The 21,833-nt window shown below is 45.3% G+C and overlaps 1 protein-coding gene across 5 annotated transcripts in view; it reads left to right on the top strand.

Moving 5' to 3' along the window:
• Window positions 1-2,484: 2,484 nt before the first annotated feature.
• Window positions 2,485-21,833, top strand: part of LOC133895286 (uncharacterized) — a 35,059-nt gene continuing 15,710 nt past the window's right edge. For 4 of the 5 annotated variants that reach the window (XM_062335496.1, XM_062335495.1, XM_062335493.1 and 1 more), the window contains exons 1-8: window positions 2,486-2,940; window positions 6,479-6,547; window positions 6,647-6,754; window positions 8,869-8,934; window positions 9,562-9,705; window positions 10,273-10,320; window positions 10,600-10,706; window positions 18,351-18,425. In XM_062335496.1, the coding sequence (XP_062191480.1) occupies window positions 2,575-2,940; window positions 6,479-6,547; window positions 6,647-6,754; window positions 8,869-8,934; window positions 9,562-9,705; window positions 10,273-10,320; window positions 10,600-10,706; window positions 18,351-18,425 (983 nt within the window). In that variant the 5' untranslated portion in view covers window positions 2,486-2,574. Of the gene's footprint in view, window positions 2,941-6,478; window positions 6,548-6,646; window positions 6,755-8,868; window positions 8,935-9,561; window positions 9,706-10,272; window positions 10,321-10,599; window positions 10,707-18,350; window positions 18,426-21,833 lie in introns of all 5 variants that reach the window. The other variant, XM_062335498.1, reaches the window with a different exon arrangement.

Below are 21,833 nucleotides of genomic sequence, written 5' to 3'. Positions count from 1 at the left end.
CAAACTTATGCTTCAGTAGATACAATCATGTAAATTTACTAAAATCATCAATGAAGCCTACATAGTACTTGTATCCTCCAACAAATGTATGTACAGGTCCCCACACATCTGAGTATGCAAGTTCAAGAGGATATGAAGTCACATTATTGGACAAAGCAAAATGTAATTGGCGGCTTTTGGCCAACTGACATGCATCACAAACAGTGACAGTGTTATTTGCATTGGAATAAGAAAGATTATTGAGTTGTACTATTTGACAAACTATTGGAGTAGATGGATGGCCTAGCCTATTGTGCCACTGTTCTTGAGATGCAGTACTGATGAAGGCTTTTCTAGGAGCAACACCATGGTCAGGGGTGAATGAATAAAGACCATCCTTACATTGACCGTGAAGAAGAGTCCTTCTCGTTGCTTGATCCTTGATGAGATAATTATTTGAATGAAATTCAAAGAAAACACCATTATCAGTGCTAAATCGATGAACAAATAGAAGATTTTTGGTGGTTACAGGAACATGAAGCACATCTTTGAGATGAGGATTTCTATAGGGAGTGTTAATCATTGAATTACCAATATAGGAAATGATCATACCTGCTTCATTCGCGGCATGGATTTGATCCTTCCCTGTGTAGCGTTCACGTGTCGTCAGGCGATCCAGATCATTGGTGATGTGGTCGGTAGCACCGATATCAATATACTATTTGTGTCGGCATTGTATGCAGGTACAATCACTGCAGATCCCGTGACACGCTTGTCTTCTGCTTGATAGGAATGGCCAAATCGGTACCCGCACTTGAGTGCTGAATGTCCGATCTTCCCACAGACTTGGCACACCATCTTTGTCTTGGAGTTGATGTTGTTGTTCATGCGTTCATGCCCATTGTTGGCACTGGAACGCCTATGGCCACGCCCTCGACAACCACCACCACCTCTACTCGCGCATAGCTGAGTTCATCGAGGAGCTGAAGGACACCCTGGAATTGTGTTGAAGTCGCATCTCAAAAGTGAGCAGATGCACACAAATGTCATCGCGGCAGAGAGGATCGGCTCTAGTGGTGAGCAACGTGACGATCGGATCATAGTCCATGTCGAGGCCGGTGAAGAGGTAGGAGAGAATTTCTTTGTTTTGCAGATGTTGGCTTGCTGCAACGAGAGCATCAACGAGCCCTTTTACTTTGTTGAAGTAGTCGGACATAGTGAGATCTTTCTTCTAGATAGGTGCTAGTTGACGCCGAATCTGCATGACTTTGGCCCGATTTGAGATGCAAACATACGTTTAAGGGCTGCCCACACTTCATGGGAAGCAGAAAGAAAAAGAACTCGTGACAAGATTTCAGGAGACACAGAAGAAAGAAGAGCACTAAGAACAGATTGGTCATGGAGGATCCAATTCTGATATGCTAGATTTGGTCAAGGAACTGATCGAGCATTGTTGTTAGTTTTTTCAACGATGTTGATCATCCTCGAGGGCGGCATGTGGGATCCATCAACATCAGCATCAGATATCCAGACTACCTGAGTTCGGATATTATCTGAAACCCAGGGTTAAAATAACAATCTAATACTAAATAAATTCAAAATATTATTAAAATAATCATGAAAAATTCTAAAAGATATTTATGTTATTGAATCATATAATCTAGCTTAAAAAAAATTCAACTCTAAATATGATCTGTACAATAAGATTCTCATTGTACATATCATATATTTTATTTGAATTTTTTAGGCTAAATAATAGTATCATCTATATCATCAGAATTGTTCAGAATTTTTCATGATAATTTTGATAGTGTTTCGAATTTTAAGAGTAAAATAAGAAGTATTTCTTTATTTTTAAATGTGTCACAGGTTGGAAGGACAACGCATTTATTTTTTTAAATAGGATACTTCTATCTCAATCGTTAGCCAGCATACGAGACGCGGATCAAGGGTATAGATGTAGTTGTCTATCGGTTCCCATCCTATCCGACGGTGGCATTTGGACGCTATCCATTCGATGGCAGACTTGCTTGAAGAAGACTCTCCCTTCCATTTGTGCATATGCTATCTTTAGTATTTTATTATTTTTGTGAGTTTACGATAAATTAAGTTTAAATATGTGTACTAAGTTTAAGTATTGTATGTCTATGTGAACTTGTATCAAATATAACGCGTGAACTTGCGATGAATTAAGTTATGTTGTTTTTTTATCCAAGTGACTAAGTGTATGGACTATATTATTTCAATTATTATGTAGTAACTTTCTAGTATGATGCTCTTTGTTTTTTTTATGGTTTTACATATAATTTTAGTAGTCTTTCATGTTCCGATAAATATTGACCGGACGTATTTATTTTTATCTATATTCTTTTTTATTCGTTTATGATATTCTACGTGATCATATTCGTATCTGAATTGTTCATATCTGAATCTATTTAAAAAAATATATAATTTCAAATACAGTAAAGTCCTGTTCAACTGATTCCGAGCTATTTTTAGCCCTACTTGCAGCCCCGGTAAACCCAGGTTGGCCCCCCAGAATCCCAAACCCCTGTGCTTCCCACACGAAACCCTAGCGAAGGAGCCGCGGTGGCCATGGCGACCGGCGGCGACAAGCCCCCGTCCCTCGACGCCGACATCGACATGAACGACCTCGCCTCCCTCGACGCGCCGGCCGCCTCATCCGCCGCTGCCGCCCCCTCCACCCGCTTCCGCCCCAGGGCCAAGGGCAAGCCCATGCCGAAGCCCGTGCCCAAGCCCAAGCCGGAGGCCGTGCCCAAACCGGAGACGGAGCCGGAGCTGGTGATCGAGACCCCCGCGCCGCCGGAGGATGATCACGTGGACGCGATGGAGGTGGACGGGGCGGGGGACGCTGCTGACCTTGGGGAGGGGGAGGAGGACTTCGTGGTGCGAGAGATCGATGTGTACTTCACCCCCAAGCCCTTCGACGAAGACACCAAGGTAACGGCTCGCGGAACCCCGTCCCTGTTCCTTGTTTGTAGCGTTAGTTTCGCCGATGGCCTGTTCTCGCATCTTTGCTCTGCTTTGGTAGCGATCTGTGGTATGGGTCTGTTTGGTTTCCGCCATTGTTGATGATTAGTTAATCCAGGGCTTGGGAAATGGAATTTCTTAAGTCTTTAAACATGTTCTATCTTGATTAGGGGCATGCAAGTGATTTGTTTGGACTACAATGATCGATGTGACTGCAACTTTCAGCGCAGAACGTGAATGCTCTATCGATATATGTCTTATGTTTGCTTTGCTAAATCATTGCTCGTGCTCATTCTTTGATTTGGCTAAGCTCTAAATTGGTTTCTGAACTTTTTTCTTCAAAAACAAATTGGTTCCTGCACTCTAGGTTGGGGCCCGTAGCTCTAGACTGTAATAAACTTTGGAAAGGAATGTGTTGAACTAAGTGACGGATTGAATTGGATCATTCTGTTGGGTTTTGGGCAAGTAATTGTGTTTCTCAATGCCGTGTTGGCCTGTTGTTTGAAACATCAATTAATAAGGTCGTTTAATATTCATGGACAAATTGTCTAATACTCTTGTTGTGTTATCATGTTTATATCTCCAAAGTAGTAAATTCAGGCACGCTGCTTTCTGTTTTAATTCTTCGGACACACATGTGCATTTGTATTATTGTATTGTTGTTCGACTGAACGAAGAGTGTGTTTCTACTTTAAGGGGTTGTTTGGTTCTTGTAGGCAAAATCAAATTTTATTAAATTGGTTTTTGAGCCTGACCACCTGATACCTTGTTTGGTAATTTTAAGATACTTGGAATCTTTGATGATAAAAAATTCTCCTAAAACTGAGAAAATGGGTTTGTGAAAAGCTACTCCTCCTTGTTTGTCATAAAACTAATTTTATCCAAAAAACATTTTCTCTACTAGCTGCATAACAACTTACATTTTGTCTTAGTAAAGATAAAAAAAAAAATGCGGTTTGGTAAAACCGATTAACAAAACTCAGGATCCAAACAACCTTTAATTCTCCGAGATAACTGCATATGTGCCACTCCAAAATCTTCTAATAACAATAGAAGTACCACTACAAAGCTATAAGCCCCTTTGAAACACACTTTTGGACCGGCTTATGCAGCAACTCAAGCCACTCTATTAACAAACATCCTAAGCTGTATGAGAGGTGCTTCTAGGGCTTATAGCAAGAGATTGTCCACCATACCACAAATAAGTGGCTGCGGTTTATTTATACCAAAGCCTCCTTGCTTCTACATAAGAACAATACTTCTTTGACCTCTAACTCCTCTCGTACTGATTGTAGGTCGCCACTTCCATAGGAGTTTGTTTCTACTTTGACTCTATGGGATAAATTATACATGCCACTTGAAAGTCTTCTAATAACTATATAAGTAATCCACAAAGCTATAAATTGTAACGATGGTGGTTGACAAAAATGAAAAAGAGTAAATTGCACGATCTTAGTTTCTCCCTAGATCCAAGTAGCCTTTCACCCCAAGTCATGGCATGATATTAATTTCTTCTTCATTGAAGAAGATGCCAGACATGCAGTCAGAGATACATGATTGAGCAGTACAGAGTCCGATCAAACATCTGTTGCAAACTGCTGGTGTCTCCACATTATCAGAGAAGACAAGAAACCCTTGTTTGAGCACAAATTCCATTGTGTTTTGTGCTTCGTGGGTCAACATACTTTCATCCTGTTGGACTAGAACACCATGATTATTTTTGCCAGTTATTACCATGTGAGAGATTCACCTGTTTTCTTGTTTTCGTCTTAGTTGTGGATTAATGGTTTGAATGTTCATCTACAAGCAACATTACCTAGATTGTCTAGGGCTTGTGATACACACATAAACCAGATTGAGTAGCATACATAAGGAAAGTGTTTTCGACTAACAATTTTTTATTTTTTGGGTTTGAAGTGGCTGTTCGGTTATTTAGTTTTGGAGTGGCATATGTACAAGTAATATCTTTTTACACAATGACACCTCTCCCTCTATCTCTCCATGCACGCGCGTGCACTGGCTTATTATTGTTCTATATCGTCCTACTACCTAGAGAGCCTATCTACTGAGAAATAATCTTTGTAAAAACATGAGAACTAAGTGTACAAGTTTTAAAATATTCTCAATATAACATTGGAGACATTGGGAAGGGTATTGCATGGCTCTGCAAAATCTGTTGAACTTGATTGCATTTGTAAAGAAACAAAAAAGTCACATTTGTGTGTGAGCAGTGATCTCAGCATTCATGTTGTCTTTTTTACTATTTATCCCTTTTGTTTTTCCGACATGTAGTCAAGTTTGATCATGGAATTTTGCAAGATATGTAGGATCCCTCTGGCTACATCTACAGATATTTTATTATCTTTGTAGGCTTGTACAGTTGGTTATTATGAGATTCTCAGTGAGAAGTCAGTTCAATTTTTTTGCATATCTCTAGATTCACTTCTATGCTACTGGATAAGGCAGCTCTACTGTTTAAGAAATAAAAGAAAAGTTGTGCATTTGCAGGAAGGTATATTTTGTGTTGCTTGTCTTTCTATGTTATGGGCAGCAGCCATGGCAAGGCAGAAGCTATCCACCGGCCAACAGCAGCACACGTCCAGGAATTAGTTAGTAGCATGCATTCATTATTATCTACATGTTAGTTGGCTTGGACGTTTGTTAGATGCATATCCATCTGTTAGCCTTCAATCTGTTAGCACACATGTTAGGGATGGCTCTATATAAAGAGCACACCATCTCCTTTGCAAGTCAAGCAAGAAATAAACAAGTTAAGTCTTGACATGATCAGAGTCTCCTGCCACAGGGACAAGCCCTGTTGGTCACGAGGGCGATCTCGCCATTATCCCGTTCCGCCGGCTGTTCAGAGCCTCCTTGTTTCACCTGGAACAAGTCCAGCGAGCTTGGAGGGTGAATCTGCCTCCACCCCGATCTTCGGACCCTTACCCCTACCCAGTCCATATCATTCTATGCTAGGCATTGTACCTTCTTTTTTTGTAATCTAGTTTCTGCTTTTTTTCTTGATCTTTATTTTTGGTAGCCCCTGTTTTGCTTTCTAGGTTATTGCATTTTTTTTCATCTCTTGAACTTGTGCGGCCCATCAGGCAAGCTACTTGTCTCCTCATCTCTGCATGCTTATGCAGTCATTATTCAGAGTCAATGGCCTTGTAATTACATCTTAAAAGAAGGCCTAGAAGTGTTTGTTGTAAACTCTTCTGTTTTAACCATTTTCCTGCCTTTTTCTTCTTGATAATGGTAAATAAGAAATGTATTCTTAGTTCTTACCAAACATATGCAATATGCATACAGCAAATTATCTGAGCAATTTGATCAGTTTAACAAAGTTAATAGCTTGACTATGGAAGGGGTATTTGGATCTCCCCCAAAATTCCTGCGGCAGTATACATCTGTTTCTTCTGGTTGAATTGAGTCCTTTTGTTCGTATTGTTTTTCTATCAATATTATTGACTGTAAATTGTTGTTTTATATATTGTTTTCTTTATCACAGCTGTATGTTATGCAATACCCCCTGAGGCCATGTTGGCGTCCCTATGAGTTAAATGAGATATGTGAAGAGGTACATCCTCTACTGTATATGTTCTTTTTCTGTGGTCAGTTTCTATTCTTAAATATATTAGTTTATTTTACTTCGCTGAAGGAATTATGATTATATCAGGTTCGTGTTAAGCCATTGAGTTCAAAAATTGAAGTAGATTTGAATATCAATACGCAGAGTGAAAATTACGACGAAGATGTCTCCGCATCTTTGAGACTAACAAAACAGGTGAGTCACACGACCTACTCTTTAATTTACTTGTGAGCATCTAGGTGAGATTTAATTATCTGTGATATCTTTAGGCAGAGTTCAGTAATTTGTATTCACTTCGTTGGTTGAATCTCAATGTCATTACAATTATCATACTTTTATGTGTAATGTTTGGGCACTTGCATGTTTGTCGCTTTTCTTAGTGCACCTTAGATTTGTTCTCAGTTGCATGATTCACTTCGTTTAGTGCACCTTATATTTGTTTGCTGCTAAGTACTTGATGCTATGTCCTGCTGTTCATGACTATGTTTTTACTAGTTAATTTGTTCCCTGCTCTTTTCTCTTGTTGTAATCAATTATGAACTTGCTGCTCATCGTTTATACAACATGTGAATGCTCTTTTTTACCATTCCATAATCTTTGGTTGGTATAAACGTGAATTATGCCACGGTTTAGATCAGGTTGTGGTCTGGACATTACATTGTTATTTTCCTCTAGCATCAAGTAATTTAGGGATAAGAATCACTTAGTTGAGATTGAGTTAGTTGTGGCCTAGACATTAAATCCTGGATGTTTGCAGTCAGACTCTATCTAAAGAGAGGGGGCAGCACTGTTTTCGTTAAGCTTGAAGAAACATCGATCTGGTCCTAGTCCCCTTCTCATCCTCTGTCCTTGTGGTGCGGCAGCCGGTCGTCGGCGCCATCACACCACTTTGGTCCATGGTCATCTAATTCTAGCCTATTACATCACTGGAAGATGGCCATTGTGTTGTAGTGCTAGTTTTTTGTACATTAATGATATAAATTATCTTTTTGCAATGCTGTGTGGAAATGTATGACATGCATGTTTCCACACTGGGTTAGTAATAGTTTCTAAAAGAATTCAAATATCTTGAATTAGTTGAGCCTGAATGGTTCTCCTGTAGGTTTTGTACTTCATTTAAATTTTCTTTTAGTTATAGGGGCATTTTGGCTTGGCCTTGTTGGCTCGTCCTCTCCTCCTCGTTGGCTCATCCTCTCCTGACTTAACACTGGCAGTCTGTTCAGGTTTCCAAGCAAATGACAACTAACTCGAGTGTTGTGCTTGTTGTGAGGCCCAATACTTTACAGCACAGGCTGCTATCAGTCTTGGATGTCTTTATCTTCTAATATAGTGGTTATCTCTTTCGTACCCAAGGATTTCTGCATTGTGTTACTACATTAGTTGCCTTTCAGTGATTTTCTGATACATTCAGTTGAGTTGTTCCATTTGTTGTTAATTCGAAAAATGTACTAGAAAACATTTATGATCGTGTTATAGTGAGAGAGGGCCAGTTTGGGATTGCTATACTGTGCTGCATAATCAAGTTACTCGTAGGAATAATTACTCTTTGTAGTGTTGTTTTAACATTGCTGTTCCCAAGCCCCGGGCGAAGGAGGGTTGTGATAGGTTTGGCGAGCCAACATAAAAGCCCAGCCACTCTTATGGATATGAAACCTGAAAAAAGTAAACAATAATGAACAAAAAGTTCTTCAAAAATGGCTGTGGAGATATTTGGTAGTGTTGAACCTTGATGTTTTGATGTTTCTATTGGTACAAGAAGAGCAGCATTTGTATGTTGAATAACTTTAGTTACTAGTGCTTGCTGATCTCATTCTAGTGGAGTAGGAAGATATAGATGCCCTTTTGTCATAATCCATCTTGGATCTCTGTTTTATACTACCTCTGGTCACAAATACTTGATGTTTTGTACAGACATGTGGTCAAACTTTATAAACTTAACTATCAATATCTTATAAAATATTTAGGTTCGAAACATGAAAACCATGTGTACTTTTTTCTTGAAAATACTTTCATAATGTTATATTTTTTGTATTTTTATAAACATATTACAATATAAGATGGTGATGAAGGTCGTGTTTTTAAGACCATGCTGGTGTCCAAAATGTCAAGTATTAGTGACCGGAGGGACTGTATTGGATCATAATAAAATATAGTTCTACTAGTTAAGCTAATTATAGGATTCTTTTCTATCACCTGTGATGGTATATTAATCTGGTAATAGTTCTGCTTCCATGCAAACAATTCTCTTGCTCATGTTCATATTTCATTAATATCACTTGTATTTGTCCTCTTTTTTGTGTTGGTAACAGACACTATCATCATCCAAGGCAGCTGATGTGGCTGATTATGCAGTTGGAGTTCTTCAAGGCAACTTGGTAAGTACCATGACAGCTTCTGTGGTTGTTTGGTTAGACACAACTTGCTTATGACTAGCCAAGCTACTGTAGCCTATGGAGTTGTGGCATGCCACAGTTAGCTTAGGATAACTGTGGCTTGGGACCGCTCTTTTTACCTGTAAGTGTTTTAGAGGGATAGGTTATTTCTTTGCTTGTGTATTAAGTTGCCACCTTCCTGTCCAAGAGAAATTATTCAGGAACAAGTTCCTGGTTTATGTAATACCCGGTTGCTTGTTACACATTGATCTTGTATACCCAAACTCATATGTTTAAATCTTCTGTCGCAGCTGATGTAATCATCAGTCAGAGATAAGGCTAGTACTTGATTATTACAGTTCAGTCATTGACATTGATTTCTGATTTCCCTGTAACCCTCAACACTCCTTCCCCCAAGCCCCCCACACAGTTCCACCCAAATCAGTGGTACTAAGTTTGTTGTCTCCCTAGTTTATTGTCCTTGATATCTAGTAATTGTAATTCACAGCTTACACATTTCAATAAATCTTTTTGGCTTCTGAAATAACTTTTGGCTGCTAGGCGACTAATAGTATGAGATGCTTATTTGGTATGATGTTCTGTAGAATCAATCTCTTGCTCTTTTTTCAGGTTCATTTGAATCATATTGATGCAGTGCTGCAACTGCGGCCATCAATGTCATATGTAAATTCTACCCGGTCGCATGCTAGGCAGGCTCTACAACCCCGGGAAACTAATGATGGTTCTAGTGGCTCAATGGTTCCATCAGTTAAGGTGCTGCACAAGTTCTCTGTTAGATTTATTACCATTTGTTGCTCTAAAGGTTACCAGTCTTGAAATTGTGCAATCAACTATTTAACTATTGTTTTCTACTACTTTTTCTGGCCTTTTTCAGTATGTTCATTTGAGTGAAGTATTTCATACATGTATTCTTGTCTTGTCTGGTACTTGGACTGATCATGTAAAACATCTGAAGGAGGCTAATTGCCTGCAATTTTATAAGCCAGATGCTCTGTTTGCATGGGCGTAAGACTTATTTAGCATTCACTTTTTTTGATGCATAATCCCAAGGAGAATAGATTAATGTCCTTGGAATGTGGTCGAACTTGTTTTGTCCTTGGTTTTTGCAAGCAACTGTTCAATAATGCCTTCCCTTACTAATGTGTCAACATTATTTTTTTCCATGTTGAGCTGTCTTTTGTTTTGCTTGATAAACCTCCTGCTTTCTATTGTAGATATTTTGGTCTGTTACTAAAAAAGTACTCTAGTAATAAGAGTAGGTTGAATGTAGCTTCTGGTGCTGAGCATCTATCCATGATCATGTCTTACTTGTGCTTACAGGGAAATCAGCGCCTAGAAGATTCCAAGGACTCCACAGAAGATTCTGAGGTTATAAATAATGATATTATTATTTTTTACTTTCTTGGAAATTGGTTTGCCTTAGCTTGTTTTCAGGATTACTTTTGGTACAGTTATGTTCTATTGTATCTTTTTGTCTGAGCTTTGGGTCTTGTAAGTTGTGACATTAGGTGTTTTAGTCAACTAAGTCAAGTTTGCTTTTACATTGTAACATGACAAAAGTTAATATAGTCTTATTCTGTGTTTATTATGTACCTTTCTGCTGTGTAAACTTTAAAGTGTTTTTGATGTACTCTTCTATTGTTCCAGCCATGGATTTCTCTCGCTTACCAACCAGCAGAGAGTAATATTGCAACCAAGTACCATAATAAGATGATATCAAATGAGGGTGGGCCTATAGATTTCACAATGAGCACGTAAGTGTCTTACTAGTTTTTCATCAATGTAGTCTAAAAAGTGGTTCCTCATTAATGTACTGCAACTTTCTTTGCCAATCATTTTTTTTTCGAACGACGCAGGAGAGCTGCGTGTCATTTCATTAAGAAGGAGAAACAGCGGGCTACAGGGGAATGGTCAAGAGACCAAAAAAACCAAAAAATCCAAACGATAGCTAATGGGCTACACTGAAAAGGTCATAAGACCCAGCCATAAACCCCAGCTCACAGCACACACCCCCACCTAAATACGAACAACAAGGTGCTGCCCCCTGGACTCAGCACTGAAAACCAGAGGAGACCAACTTGGAGAGGCTTCGAGCACCAGCCGAACACCAAAGACCACACTCCTCTTTCATATTTTGGAGAACCAGCTGGATACTTGGGGACCCGCCCTCAAAAACACAGAAATTTCGGTGCTTCCAAAGTTCCCAGGCCACCAGAATTATCAGGCTATTTAAACCCTTCTTATGATCTTTAGGCAAGCCTTTTATGGACTTACACCACCAACTAGAGAAAAGAGTATCCGACGGTTGAGGAGACAAGGAAACCAGCCCCAGCTTCTGAAGAATGACCGCCCAAACTTGCCTGGAGAAGACACAGGACACCAGAACATGTTGGACAGTCTCCCCGACCTGGTCGCAAAGAGGGCACGCAGCGGGATGAGGCAAGCCACGTTTTGCAAGACGGTCGGCCGTCCAGCATCTGTTGTTGAGAGCAAGCCAAATGAAGAATTTGCATTTCAGGGGAGCCCAACTCTTCCAGATTCGCTTCCAAGGAGCAAACCTGATAGTACCAATGAAGAAGGCCTCGTAGGCTAATTTGCTGCTGTAGCTGCCACTCTTAGAGAGGCGCCAAGAGTGCTGATCAGGAATAGCAGGATCTAAAACCTTATCATCTACCAGACCCCAAATGGTCAAATATTCAAGAATCACCTGGACAGATAAGGCGCCTTTGATATCAAATACCCATCTTCTATTGTTCAATGCCTCTTTTATTGTTCTCTTCTTGGAAATTCTCTTAGGAACCAACTTAATCAAGTTAGGAGCCAATTCCGGGATAGATTTTCCTTGAAACCACCGGTCAGCCCAAAATTTGGTGCCTTCGCCATTGCCAACCAGTGACTCAATAGCAACATCAAACAGAGCCTGAGCGATCCGTGGAATTTGAATTGGCAATCCCACCCAAGGCTTAGAGGGGTCAGTTTTTTGCTGCCAAAGCCACCGGATACGCAGCGCCCATCCCATAGTTTCCAAATTAAGAATGCCGAGTCCCCCATACTGTAATGGTTGTTGGACTTTGCTCCAAGCAACCAAACAGTGACCACCGCTCGCCTGTTCTTGCCTTTTCCAAAGAAACCCACGCCTCCTTTTGTCCAAGGCCTTGAAAACCCATTTAGGCAAGTCGAGGGCGATCAAGAGATAGATAGGGATAGCAGAAAGGACCACCTTTACTGTAATAAGTCTGCCAGCCTTGTTCATTTGCGACGCTTTCCAGGAAGGGAGGTTGTTGGCAACCTTGTCAACAAGGGGCTGTAATTCAGATTTAGAAGGCTTGCGAATATTGAGGGGGATACCAAGATAGTTGATGGGGAAATTCTTAATTTCACAAGGCATCAAATCTGAAACTACGCCCAACTCAACCTCGGAGCACTGAATAGGCGTTACAGAGCTCTTCTCCAAATTGGTGTTAAGGCCGGAGGCATGACCAAAAACCTCCAGCAAATGCTTAATCAGGCAGATATCATTTCTTGACGGCCGAAGGAACAGAATGATGTCATCCGCAAAAAAAGAAATCCTGTGCTGCACATGATGAACCGCCAAGGGCTGCAGCAGGTTCTCACGAGAGGCATGACTGATCAAAGAGTTTAGGACATCCATGACGAGAATAAAAACCATTGGAGACAAGGGGTCGCCTTGCCTAAGGCCCCGCTGGTGATGGATAAGATCCCCAATCTCACCATTGACCAGAACATGAGTTGATGCAGTAGATAACAGCAAACAGAGCAGATTACACCAGCGGCGACCAAAACCAAGCTGTTGCAGCACGTCCAGCAGGAAAGGCCAAGAGACCGAATCGAAAGCCTTCGAAATGTCCAGCTTGAGAAGGATGTGAGGCTCTTTTTTCTTGTGCAAACATTTGGCCAGCTGCCGCACAAGCAAGAAATTGTCCTGAATATTTCTCCCTTTGACAAATGCACTCTGATTTTTGGAGACCAAATCAGGGAGAAACGGAGCCAGACGGTTAGCCATGATCTTTGCAACCAGCTTGGCGAAGCTATGAATGAGACTAATGGGCCTATAATCCTTGACCTGTAGAGGGTCGACCTTTTTGGGTAGAAGAGTGATGAAAGCAGTGTTAAGCAATCTGAATTTGAATACATGACCCCTCTGAATGGCCTCGAGGGCCTGCATTATGTCATCTTTTATAAATTCCCAACAGGATTTATAGAATCTAACTGTGAAACCATCCGGTCCGGGGGCCTTATCCGGAGGCAAGGATTTGATAGCAGCCCAAACCTCGTCCATGGAGAATGGCGTATCCAGGGCCGATAGATCCTGTTGATGCTGAAAATGGAAGGCAGGAAGGTTCAGGCTGTAAGATCTCTCCACTGCCGAACCAAGGAGGTGCTCATAAAACTCAGAAGCAGCAGCAAGCTTGCCCTCTTGCGAAGAGACCATAGAGTCGCCAACCTGAAATTTGGGGATAAAATTCTTCTTTTTTCTGTAACGGGCCTGCTGGTGGAAAAAGGATGTGTTAGCATCGCCTTCACGCAGGTAGAGGATCCTAGAACGCAGCCGGGCAATAGTTCGTTCCAGAGATGCGAGGCCAAGACAATGCAGCTTTAGCTTCTTCCTCAGCCATTCTTCCCCCGGGTCAAGGTTCCTGGAATCTCTGGCAATTTCAAGACGATGCAGTACCTCCTTGGCCATTTCAAGCTGCAGCTTAACATTGCCGACCTTTCTTTGACTCCATTTTTGGAGGCCTTTGGATAGACGCTGCAACTTGAGGAACACCCGCTCGACCGCGCAAAGAGATTGCACAGATTGCACAGGAGCCGACCAGTTTTGTTGCACCGCCTCACAGAACCACGGGAGCTTCGGCCAGAAACTCTCAAAATGGAAACGTCGCCTGCCACGGGAGGCGACCTTCAGCCCCAAGATGAGGGGGCAGTGATCTGAAACGGTTGACGCAGAACTCTGGAGAACGGAATCCGGGAAGATAATGTCCCAATCAGAACAGCAAAAGGCCCGATCGAGCCTCACCAAAGTAGGAGAAGCTCTTTCATTTGACCAAGTAAACTTTCGTCCCAACAGTGGAATTTCCATAACCTCAGTGTCATCCAAGAAGCGACGAAATCTTCCCATCAACGCCCGATTCAGGTTTGCATTATTCTTATCAATTGCCTGATAAATTAAGTTGAAATCACCAGCGACCAGCCAGGGGCCCGAACACAAGGCACGCACATCTCTCAGCTCCTGGAGGAACAATACCTTCTCCTCATCTTCTTGAGGACCATACACACCAGTAACCACCAGTTTCGCCCCTCTTGCTTAGAGAAGAGGACGGAAACCGAGAAGCGATCGACCCGTGAGGCCAGGGCTTGACAGACAGAGCTTTTCCAAGCGATCAGAACACCCCCTCTAGTGCCGTGGGCAGGCAGAGCAATAAATTTGTCGTAGCAAGAACCACAAACAGAAAGGAGCATCCCTGAAGACATGACAGCAACCTTTGTTTCTTGAAGGCACACCACATCAGCATTAACAGACAGAATAACATCCCGAATAGCATTGCGACGGCCCTGCTGATTAAGGCCCCGCGCGTTCCAAACGAGGATTGAAGAGGGATTCATTGGAAGAAACTTGACAGGGACGACCACAAGAAGCATCAGCAAGAGATAGACAGGACGTCTGCAGCACGAACCTGGTCGCCGTCCTCCGCCCTCCAGCCGAAAAGAGCCGCCAAAGCAGAGAGGTGAGCGCCGGTGAGGGGGTTCTCAAAAAGCTTGCTGTATCTTTCCAGATCTTCATGACCAACCTTCTCTGAATTTGAGGAAATCCCAAGGCACTTGATCACCCGCCTCTGGGCATCATTCAGAATTGGCCCCGGGGAGCAAGGGCCCACCCCAGCGACCCGCCGACTGCGTCGGGGGAGGGACGCTGGGGGACGGGGCCTAGAACGCCCCTTGGGGGCGGCCGGCTGAGGCAGCAGCTGTTGCACGGGCTTGGTGATGTTGGAGATGAATTGCTGCAGAGCGGAACTATCCCCGGCGGCGGGCTGGGCGGGAGACCTGGAGCGCCGGCGCCGCCTGAAGTAGACCGAGAGGGGCCGCGGACGGGTAGAGACCGCAGGCACCCGCGGGGCGTCCGAGGAAGCAACCGCCACGACCGGAGTAGCCGGAGCATGTCCAACCGAGGCAAGTAGTTGCGCGACCGCCGAGTCCGGGACCAACCCAACCAAGGCAACCGGCCCAGAGACTTGAGGATCAGCGTCGTCGTCCAACGAAGTCAGCCTAAGAGGCTCAACCTCAGAGGGCCCAGCGCCAACCGAGGGAGCTAGCTCGAGAGGCTCAACCTCAGAAAACAGGCCACTCAGCCTATCACCAGGGGCCGGGGCGGCATTAAGCACAAGAGCCATAGGGGATCCACCAGGAGCGGAGGAGATCTCATCTGCACAGGGCCCGAAGGAGGCCGCAGCCGCTTGGGGCATCACGCAGCAGTCAAGGCCCGCGTCCTCCCTGGGGAAGGAGGAAAACACCTCGGGGAGGCCGACCGCTGCCATCCCATCAATGCATGGCAAGCGCCCCGAACCGCCAACGGACGACGATTGCATGGGAGAAACGCCCGACCCGAAGCGTCTCAGCACCGGGGAAGCTGCCGCACTGCATGCACCCACCGGACGTGGGCCCAATCGAGAGCAGATTGGCGCGTGAGGACCGTCGCCGGGGGGCGCCGACTCGGCTCCGGAAGACTGCGACAGGGAGGGGGCAGCCGGAGCACCACGACGTAGCAGAGAAACACCGCCACCATCGCCACTGCCAGCCGGGGCGGGGGGCGGTGACGGAGGGGGAGCCGGCACGGACGCCGGGGAGGCGAACGAAGCCTTGATCTCAACGGGATACGACAAGGTCCTAAGCACTTGCGGATCACCCCCGTGAGACAGGGACGGTTCTCCGACAAGCAGCTCCATGACCGGAGGGAGGAGCTCAGGCCTTGTGCACCAGGCCCGCAGGCGGAAGACGTCCCGCCGATTGAAGGTGTCAGGATGGATTTCACGAACCAAGCAGAACTCATTGAGGAGCTAATCAGCCGTGGACAGCTCCCAGGCGTGCGCCGGGATGCCACGGATCACAACATCCACCTCACCGGCGCAAACCAGACCATTGGAGCGGTAGAAACGGGACCAGCGCATGATATGGAGCCTGAGGGAGGGCGAGATGAAAGGTTGCCCGCCGTTGTAGACGCGATCAGCAGAGGCCACGTCCGGGAGGATGAGGAGGAAACTTGCAGGCGAGTCCCGCCGTACGATCAACACCTCCCCCGATAGGTTAAACCTTGAGGCGATCAGCGTCTTGAGGAGCTCAACGGAGAGACCGGAGCACTCACCCACGACAGTGGCAACAAGGGCACGGCGAAGATCATCCTCATTACCATCCAGACCAGGCGAACGAACGATGACGCGCTGAGGAATTCTCCTCGAAGCATCCGCCTCCGCCCGGCCCACGACGTCACCAGAGGACACCGGGGGCGGGGAAGCAGCCTCGTCCACAGCACTGGAAGAACGAGTCGTGGAAGGGGGGCGTTCGCAACGACCACCAGAACGCCGCCGACGAGCCCGACGACGCTTCCAGCGGCCACGATCTCCAACCACGCCTACGCAGACATCCTGCACCGGCCTGGCAGCTGCCGGCGCGGGGAAAGGCGAGCGCCTGCAGGCGGAGGCACGACGCGGCGCCACACCATCTTCGTCGCCGGCCGGACAGGAGCAGGACGCGCCGCAGCAGCCGACCGGCGAGAGCACGCCGCAGAGCGGTACCCAGAAGCCCTGCAGCACAGGCAGCGCGTGGGGCGACGGCACACGGCAGCACGATGCGACGGCGACAGACAGTTGAAACACTTTCCCCTCAGGACCTCAGGAACTGGCCGACGGGGATGACGCGGCGGTCGAAGACGCCTCCGGCGGGTCCGCCGGCTTTCATACACCTCCCATCCGTCGGCGGGCTCGGAGGAGATAAGCACGTCACGGTAGCTAGCCTGGCCAGAGACCTTAGGGCCTCCAACCGAGACCGAGAAGGCAGGACTGGAGTCCCTCCACCTTTGCGCCTTAGAACGGCCGGAAGGAGCAGGGGAGCGGGAAGGAGAACCCGGCGCCCGGGAGGACTGGGTGACGAGCCCGGGGGTAGGAACGGTCTTGAGGGTGGCCGCCGGCACCGGGGTGGACGCCGACGTGGGGCACTGGGAGGTTGAGGCGCCGGGGGGGGGGGGGAGGGGTGCGGAAGGGAGAGGGAGAGGCTCCATCCTTGGCCAAGCTAAAAAGCAAATAAAAATGCAAAATACCCCAATCATTTCTTTTACTAAAGGATATATATGCATACATGTACTCCCTCCAATCACTAGTGATTTGGACGTCGGCATAGTTGCAAAACATGGCTTTCACCACCAATATCTATTGTAATATAATATTGGAAATCTTATTAAAATTATTTTAGTGTGAAAGTGCTTTTCAAGACAAATCTACGTAACATTTTCACATGTCAAACTTAAATATTCATAAAGATATTGATAACTAAAGTTTTAAAAAGTGCATAACATCACCTATTTTTGACTGTAGGGGTACTAGTTAAAGGGTAACTTTTAAAAATAGCATAATTTGCTAATGCTGAACTTTATCTAGAAACCGATGTGGCCTTGACTTGTTGCATAGGAGTGCTAGATTATCTTTTGTTGTTTGCAACAACTTTATCTAAATGGATCCAATAAGATTATTGTACTATATTGCACAGAACATGTCGACCAAATTTGGATTGCTCGATTTAGCAGCAGGTTTTGCCAAAAATGAATTTATAATGTTGAGGTATGTAGTTTCCGCAATTAGGATTCAGAAGGGTTCATTGCCAAATCTGTCAATGTGGCAAACCTTGGTTAGAATATATGGGATAGTGAGACTGCAAATGGAGCGCGTGCAGTGTACACTGTACAGCAATAACAACAAAGCCTTTTGTCCTAAGCAAGTTGGGGTAGGATATAGATGAAACCCAATGAGAGCCAAAAAAGAGGGTATAATATATAAACAAGAGTAAAAAAGTATTCATAATATTAATAATAGTAGGTCATCCGAGGTCAGGGTTTGGATATGGATTGCTAATTTTCATGTGCTCCTATTGAAAGATAATTCTTTGGATACATTCCAATTGTTCAAGTCTCTCTTTACTGCTTTCCCCCACATCATATATATACTGTAGTGACACATTTATACACCGATTTAACTTTATTTTGTTGGCATCTTTCTTATTTTCCCTTTTTTGCTTTATTATCATCATTGTCAGGATGATGTGAAATTTTACCTAACAAACAACCTTTTCATCTATCATGCCAACCAACTGATCCTGTCCAAATTATTATTCAGATCCGATTATGTAACGTCCTTGTGTCCTGGAACATCGACAAGCAGCAAGCGTATTAACAAATGCCAAGCAATAAGGTTCAGTGCACATCATTTCCCTATCTTTGATTTGGTTCTGACTTCTGAGGAATTGTGGGTGTTTATGGGAGCAGCTCCCGTTATGATTACTATTATGGCAATGCTTGTTGTCTGGAATATTCTTTTTATTTTATTTTATGATGTTATGAAAAGGCTAAACATTTTTCCGCCTTTTTTTTCATTAAAATGACTTAGTAGATTTCTCATCCACTAATCGCTTTGTAGAGCATGAAAGTATATAATGTTATAATGTAAAGAAAATTAGAATTCTGCCAAGTGTTTGTTGGAGAAATAAGGAGACATAAGTAAGTAGGAGAAAACAGATATGTAAGTATGGCATGCATAGTGTTGTCAAAGAAAACTAGAATTCTGGAAGTGTTAGTTGAAGAAATAATGAGACATTAATAAGTAGGAGGAAAGCAAATACGCAAGTATGATATGGTAACACAATGCCATGAGCCTAGTTCATGACGGGGTAAAAACTGAAAGAGGCTGGATGGAAACAGCTTGAAGGAGGGAGGCGCAAGGGAGAGTAGATAGATCTGTACTGGGGAAACTAATTCGTTTCCGTCTTGCTTTATTCTGAACATCACATAACCTCTTGTTATGTAGAAGAGAGTCCTAACAATTCTGTCCCCTCCCTTGCCATTTGATCATGAAAGAGTGTCACTTTGGATGTCCTAACGGTCTCTAAACAACTTTGACTAACACGTCTACTGCTTACGCTCATGACACCACAATACCATGTTGAAATCACATCTATCTGATCAAAATAAATGCTGAAACATAAATGCTAATGTTCACTATTCATGCATATGAGATTATTCAATAGATCAGATATGGTAGGTTTACTACTATTCTACATCAGACATATTAGGTTTATGATAACTATTTGTGTTTCTCTGTTTGTTTGTCGTATGTGTATCATTGTTAGCTTCTTGGTATTTATGAAGATGTTTTCATGTACTCTGAATTGTTTAGTGCTATTATCCCATGATGTTAGGCAATTTTCTATTACTGATATGTGATATCAAACTTAAGGCTTGCTAACAAAGCCCAACTTCGCCAAATATGTTGTTATGGTCAGCCAAACGTATCAGCATCGCAAGAGGCAATGTGGTTGACGATAGCACGGGTGCCGGATAAAGATCAGAGGCTCCAGTCGGTTAGGATAAATATTTGATTAGTTGGGTTGTTTAGCAATTAGTTTGGCCGTTAGGATCTTCTGGTTGGCTTAGCTAGTCGGCTATAAGAAGCACGTCATTTGTAGTCCATTGGTTAAACAAGAATCAATAAAGGAGTCTCTTGCCTCATCTCGGTTGCCCCTTGCATCACCGCCAGGTTGCCGCCAAGGCACCTGGATGCCGGGGAGTCAAGCCTTCTGGTCAGCCACCACTACTCCCTTTGTCGCAATTCAGGCCTTACCAATATGGTATCAGAGATGCCAGGCTCCAATGATGGGGATGGGTCTGCGGCGGCAGCGCAGGCACAAGCCATGGATGGAGGCCATGACCAAGATGATGGCTAACATGCAGAAGCAGCTTGGTGACATGGCGTAGCAGATGCCCAACATGTCCTCTTGCATCACCACCATGGAGAAACGCCCCATGGAGGCTGCATCTTCCGCCGTTGCCGAGCATAGTGTGCTTGCAATTTTCACTACCGTCCCTCCACCAGCCGCTGCACAAACCTCCACCTTCCCTTCGTCGGTCGCTGCACAACCTCCACCCCAGCCTCCAAACACCATCGCCATCCATCATATCTAGTTTCCTCGCTCCCCATCCCTCATTCCCATTGAATTGCCATCTCCATCCACTCCACAGCTCCAAGCCACCATCGATCCTGCATAGCACCAACCGCCGCTTGTCAGCGGCCAATACGGCGTTCCCGGATTCCATAAGCTCGAGTTCCCCACATTCGATGGGAAGGAGGATCCACTCGGGTGGTTAAACCGGTGTGATCAATTCTTCCGTGGCCAGCGAATGATGAAGACAAGGTCTGGATCGCATCATACCACCTCACCGGCATCGCCCAGCGTTGGTACTTCATGCTAGAACGTGATACAGGTACATCGACCTGGGATCGCTTCAAGGAGCCGTGCCACCTCTATTTTGGCCCACCCCTCTACAGCAACAAACTCGGTGAGCTTGCACGCCTGCCATTCCACGGTACGGTTGATGATTATCAGGAGAAATTTTTGGCACTTCTTTGTCGCGTAGGTCAACGTCGACCGCTCCAACAAGTCTAGCTGTTCATGACCAGCCTACCCGAGCAAGTCCGTATCGATGTTGAGCTCCACGACCCCAGGACATCCAACAAGCCATGAGTCTCACGCACGCCTATGAGCGCCAGACTCAGGTCATCGACGGGACGTCGCAGCAGCAGCTTGGGCGGTCCGCGCCATGCCCTAGTGGCCGCGTGTCGACGCCCATTCCGGTGGCACCTAAGCATGCGACCACACCCGCGACACCATCGACCGCATCGGCCACGCCGCCACATCCCTTCCGGCGGCTCACGCAGGCCGAGCTCACGGAGCGATGAGCAATACATTCACGGCCACTGTTGCCTGATGGGATAAGTCCTTGTGCACTGCATGGTCTTTGTGGGGCTGCCACATGGTGGTCTTGCTGCCCATATGCTTTAGGACAGCATCTAGGACACTAGGACAGCATCTAGGACAGCATCTTAGACTAGAGGACAGCATCTAGGACAGCATCTTAGACTAGCATCTTAGACTAGAGGACAGCATCTAGGACAGCATCTTAGACTAGCATCTTAGACTAGCATCTTGGCATATGCTTGGCTGGCCATGGGCCTATAAATATGTATCCCCAACCCCTCAGGTTGGCATGGTATTTGTGTGAGAAATAAAGAAAAAATTGCCCCAACTCCTAGTGTCATCCTCTCTCGATGAGAGTAAGAATTCAGCTACTACCAAGAGTAAGAATTCAGCGACTAACAAGTGGTATCAGAGCCTGTCTATCCTGTAGCCTGAGCATCTCCTGCTCATCTCCCCCCTCAGCCTCGCAGCAGCCCCAGCTAAGAGCAGCAGCAGCCCCGGTTGCTCCTGCTCACCCCTCTCCCTCTGCGCAGAGCAGCAGTAGCTCGTCTGAAGCAGCCCTCTCCCCACGCAGCAGCCCTCCCCCGGTAGCGCGTCATGTCCGCAGGGCAGTCTCAGCGCTCGGTCGCCTCGAGCACGCGGCGTCGGCAGGAGGCCGAACTTGCCGCGGCAGAGGAACGCGAGCGAGCGGCGGCAGAGACCGCTGCGGCGGCGGCAAGGGCGTCGAGGCTGGCAGCGGCGGAGCTAGCAGTAGCCAGAGCGGAGGCAGAAGCAGAGGCGGCGGCGGTTGCAGCGCGTGCGGCGGCAGCGGAGGTCGAGGCTCTGCGCGGCAGCACCGGCAGCTCCAT

The sequence above is a fragment of the Phragmites australis genome, chromosome 16, assembly GCF_958298935.1.
Source record: "Phragmites australis chromosome 16, lpPhrAust1.1, whole genome shotgun sequence".
Taxonomy (NCBI): Eukaryota; Viridiplantae; Streptophyta; class Magnoliopsida; order Poales; family Poaceae; genus Phragmites; species Phragmites australis.
This window is presented reverse-complemented; position numbering and strand designations above follow the sequence as displayed.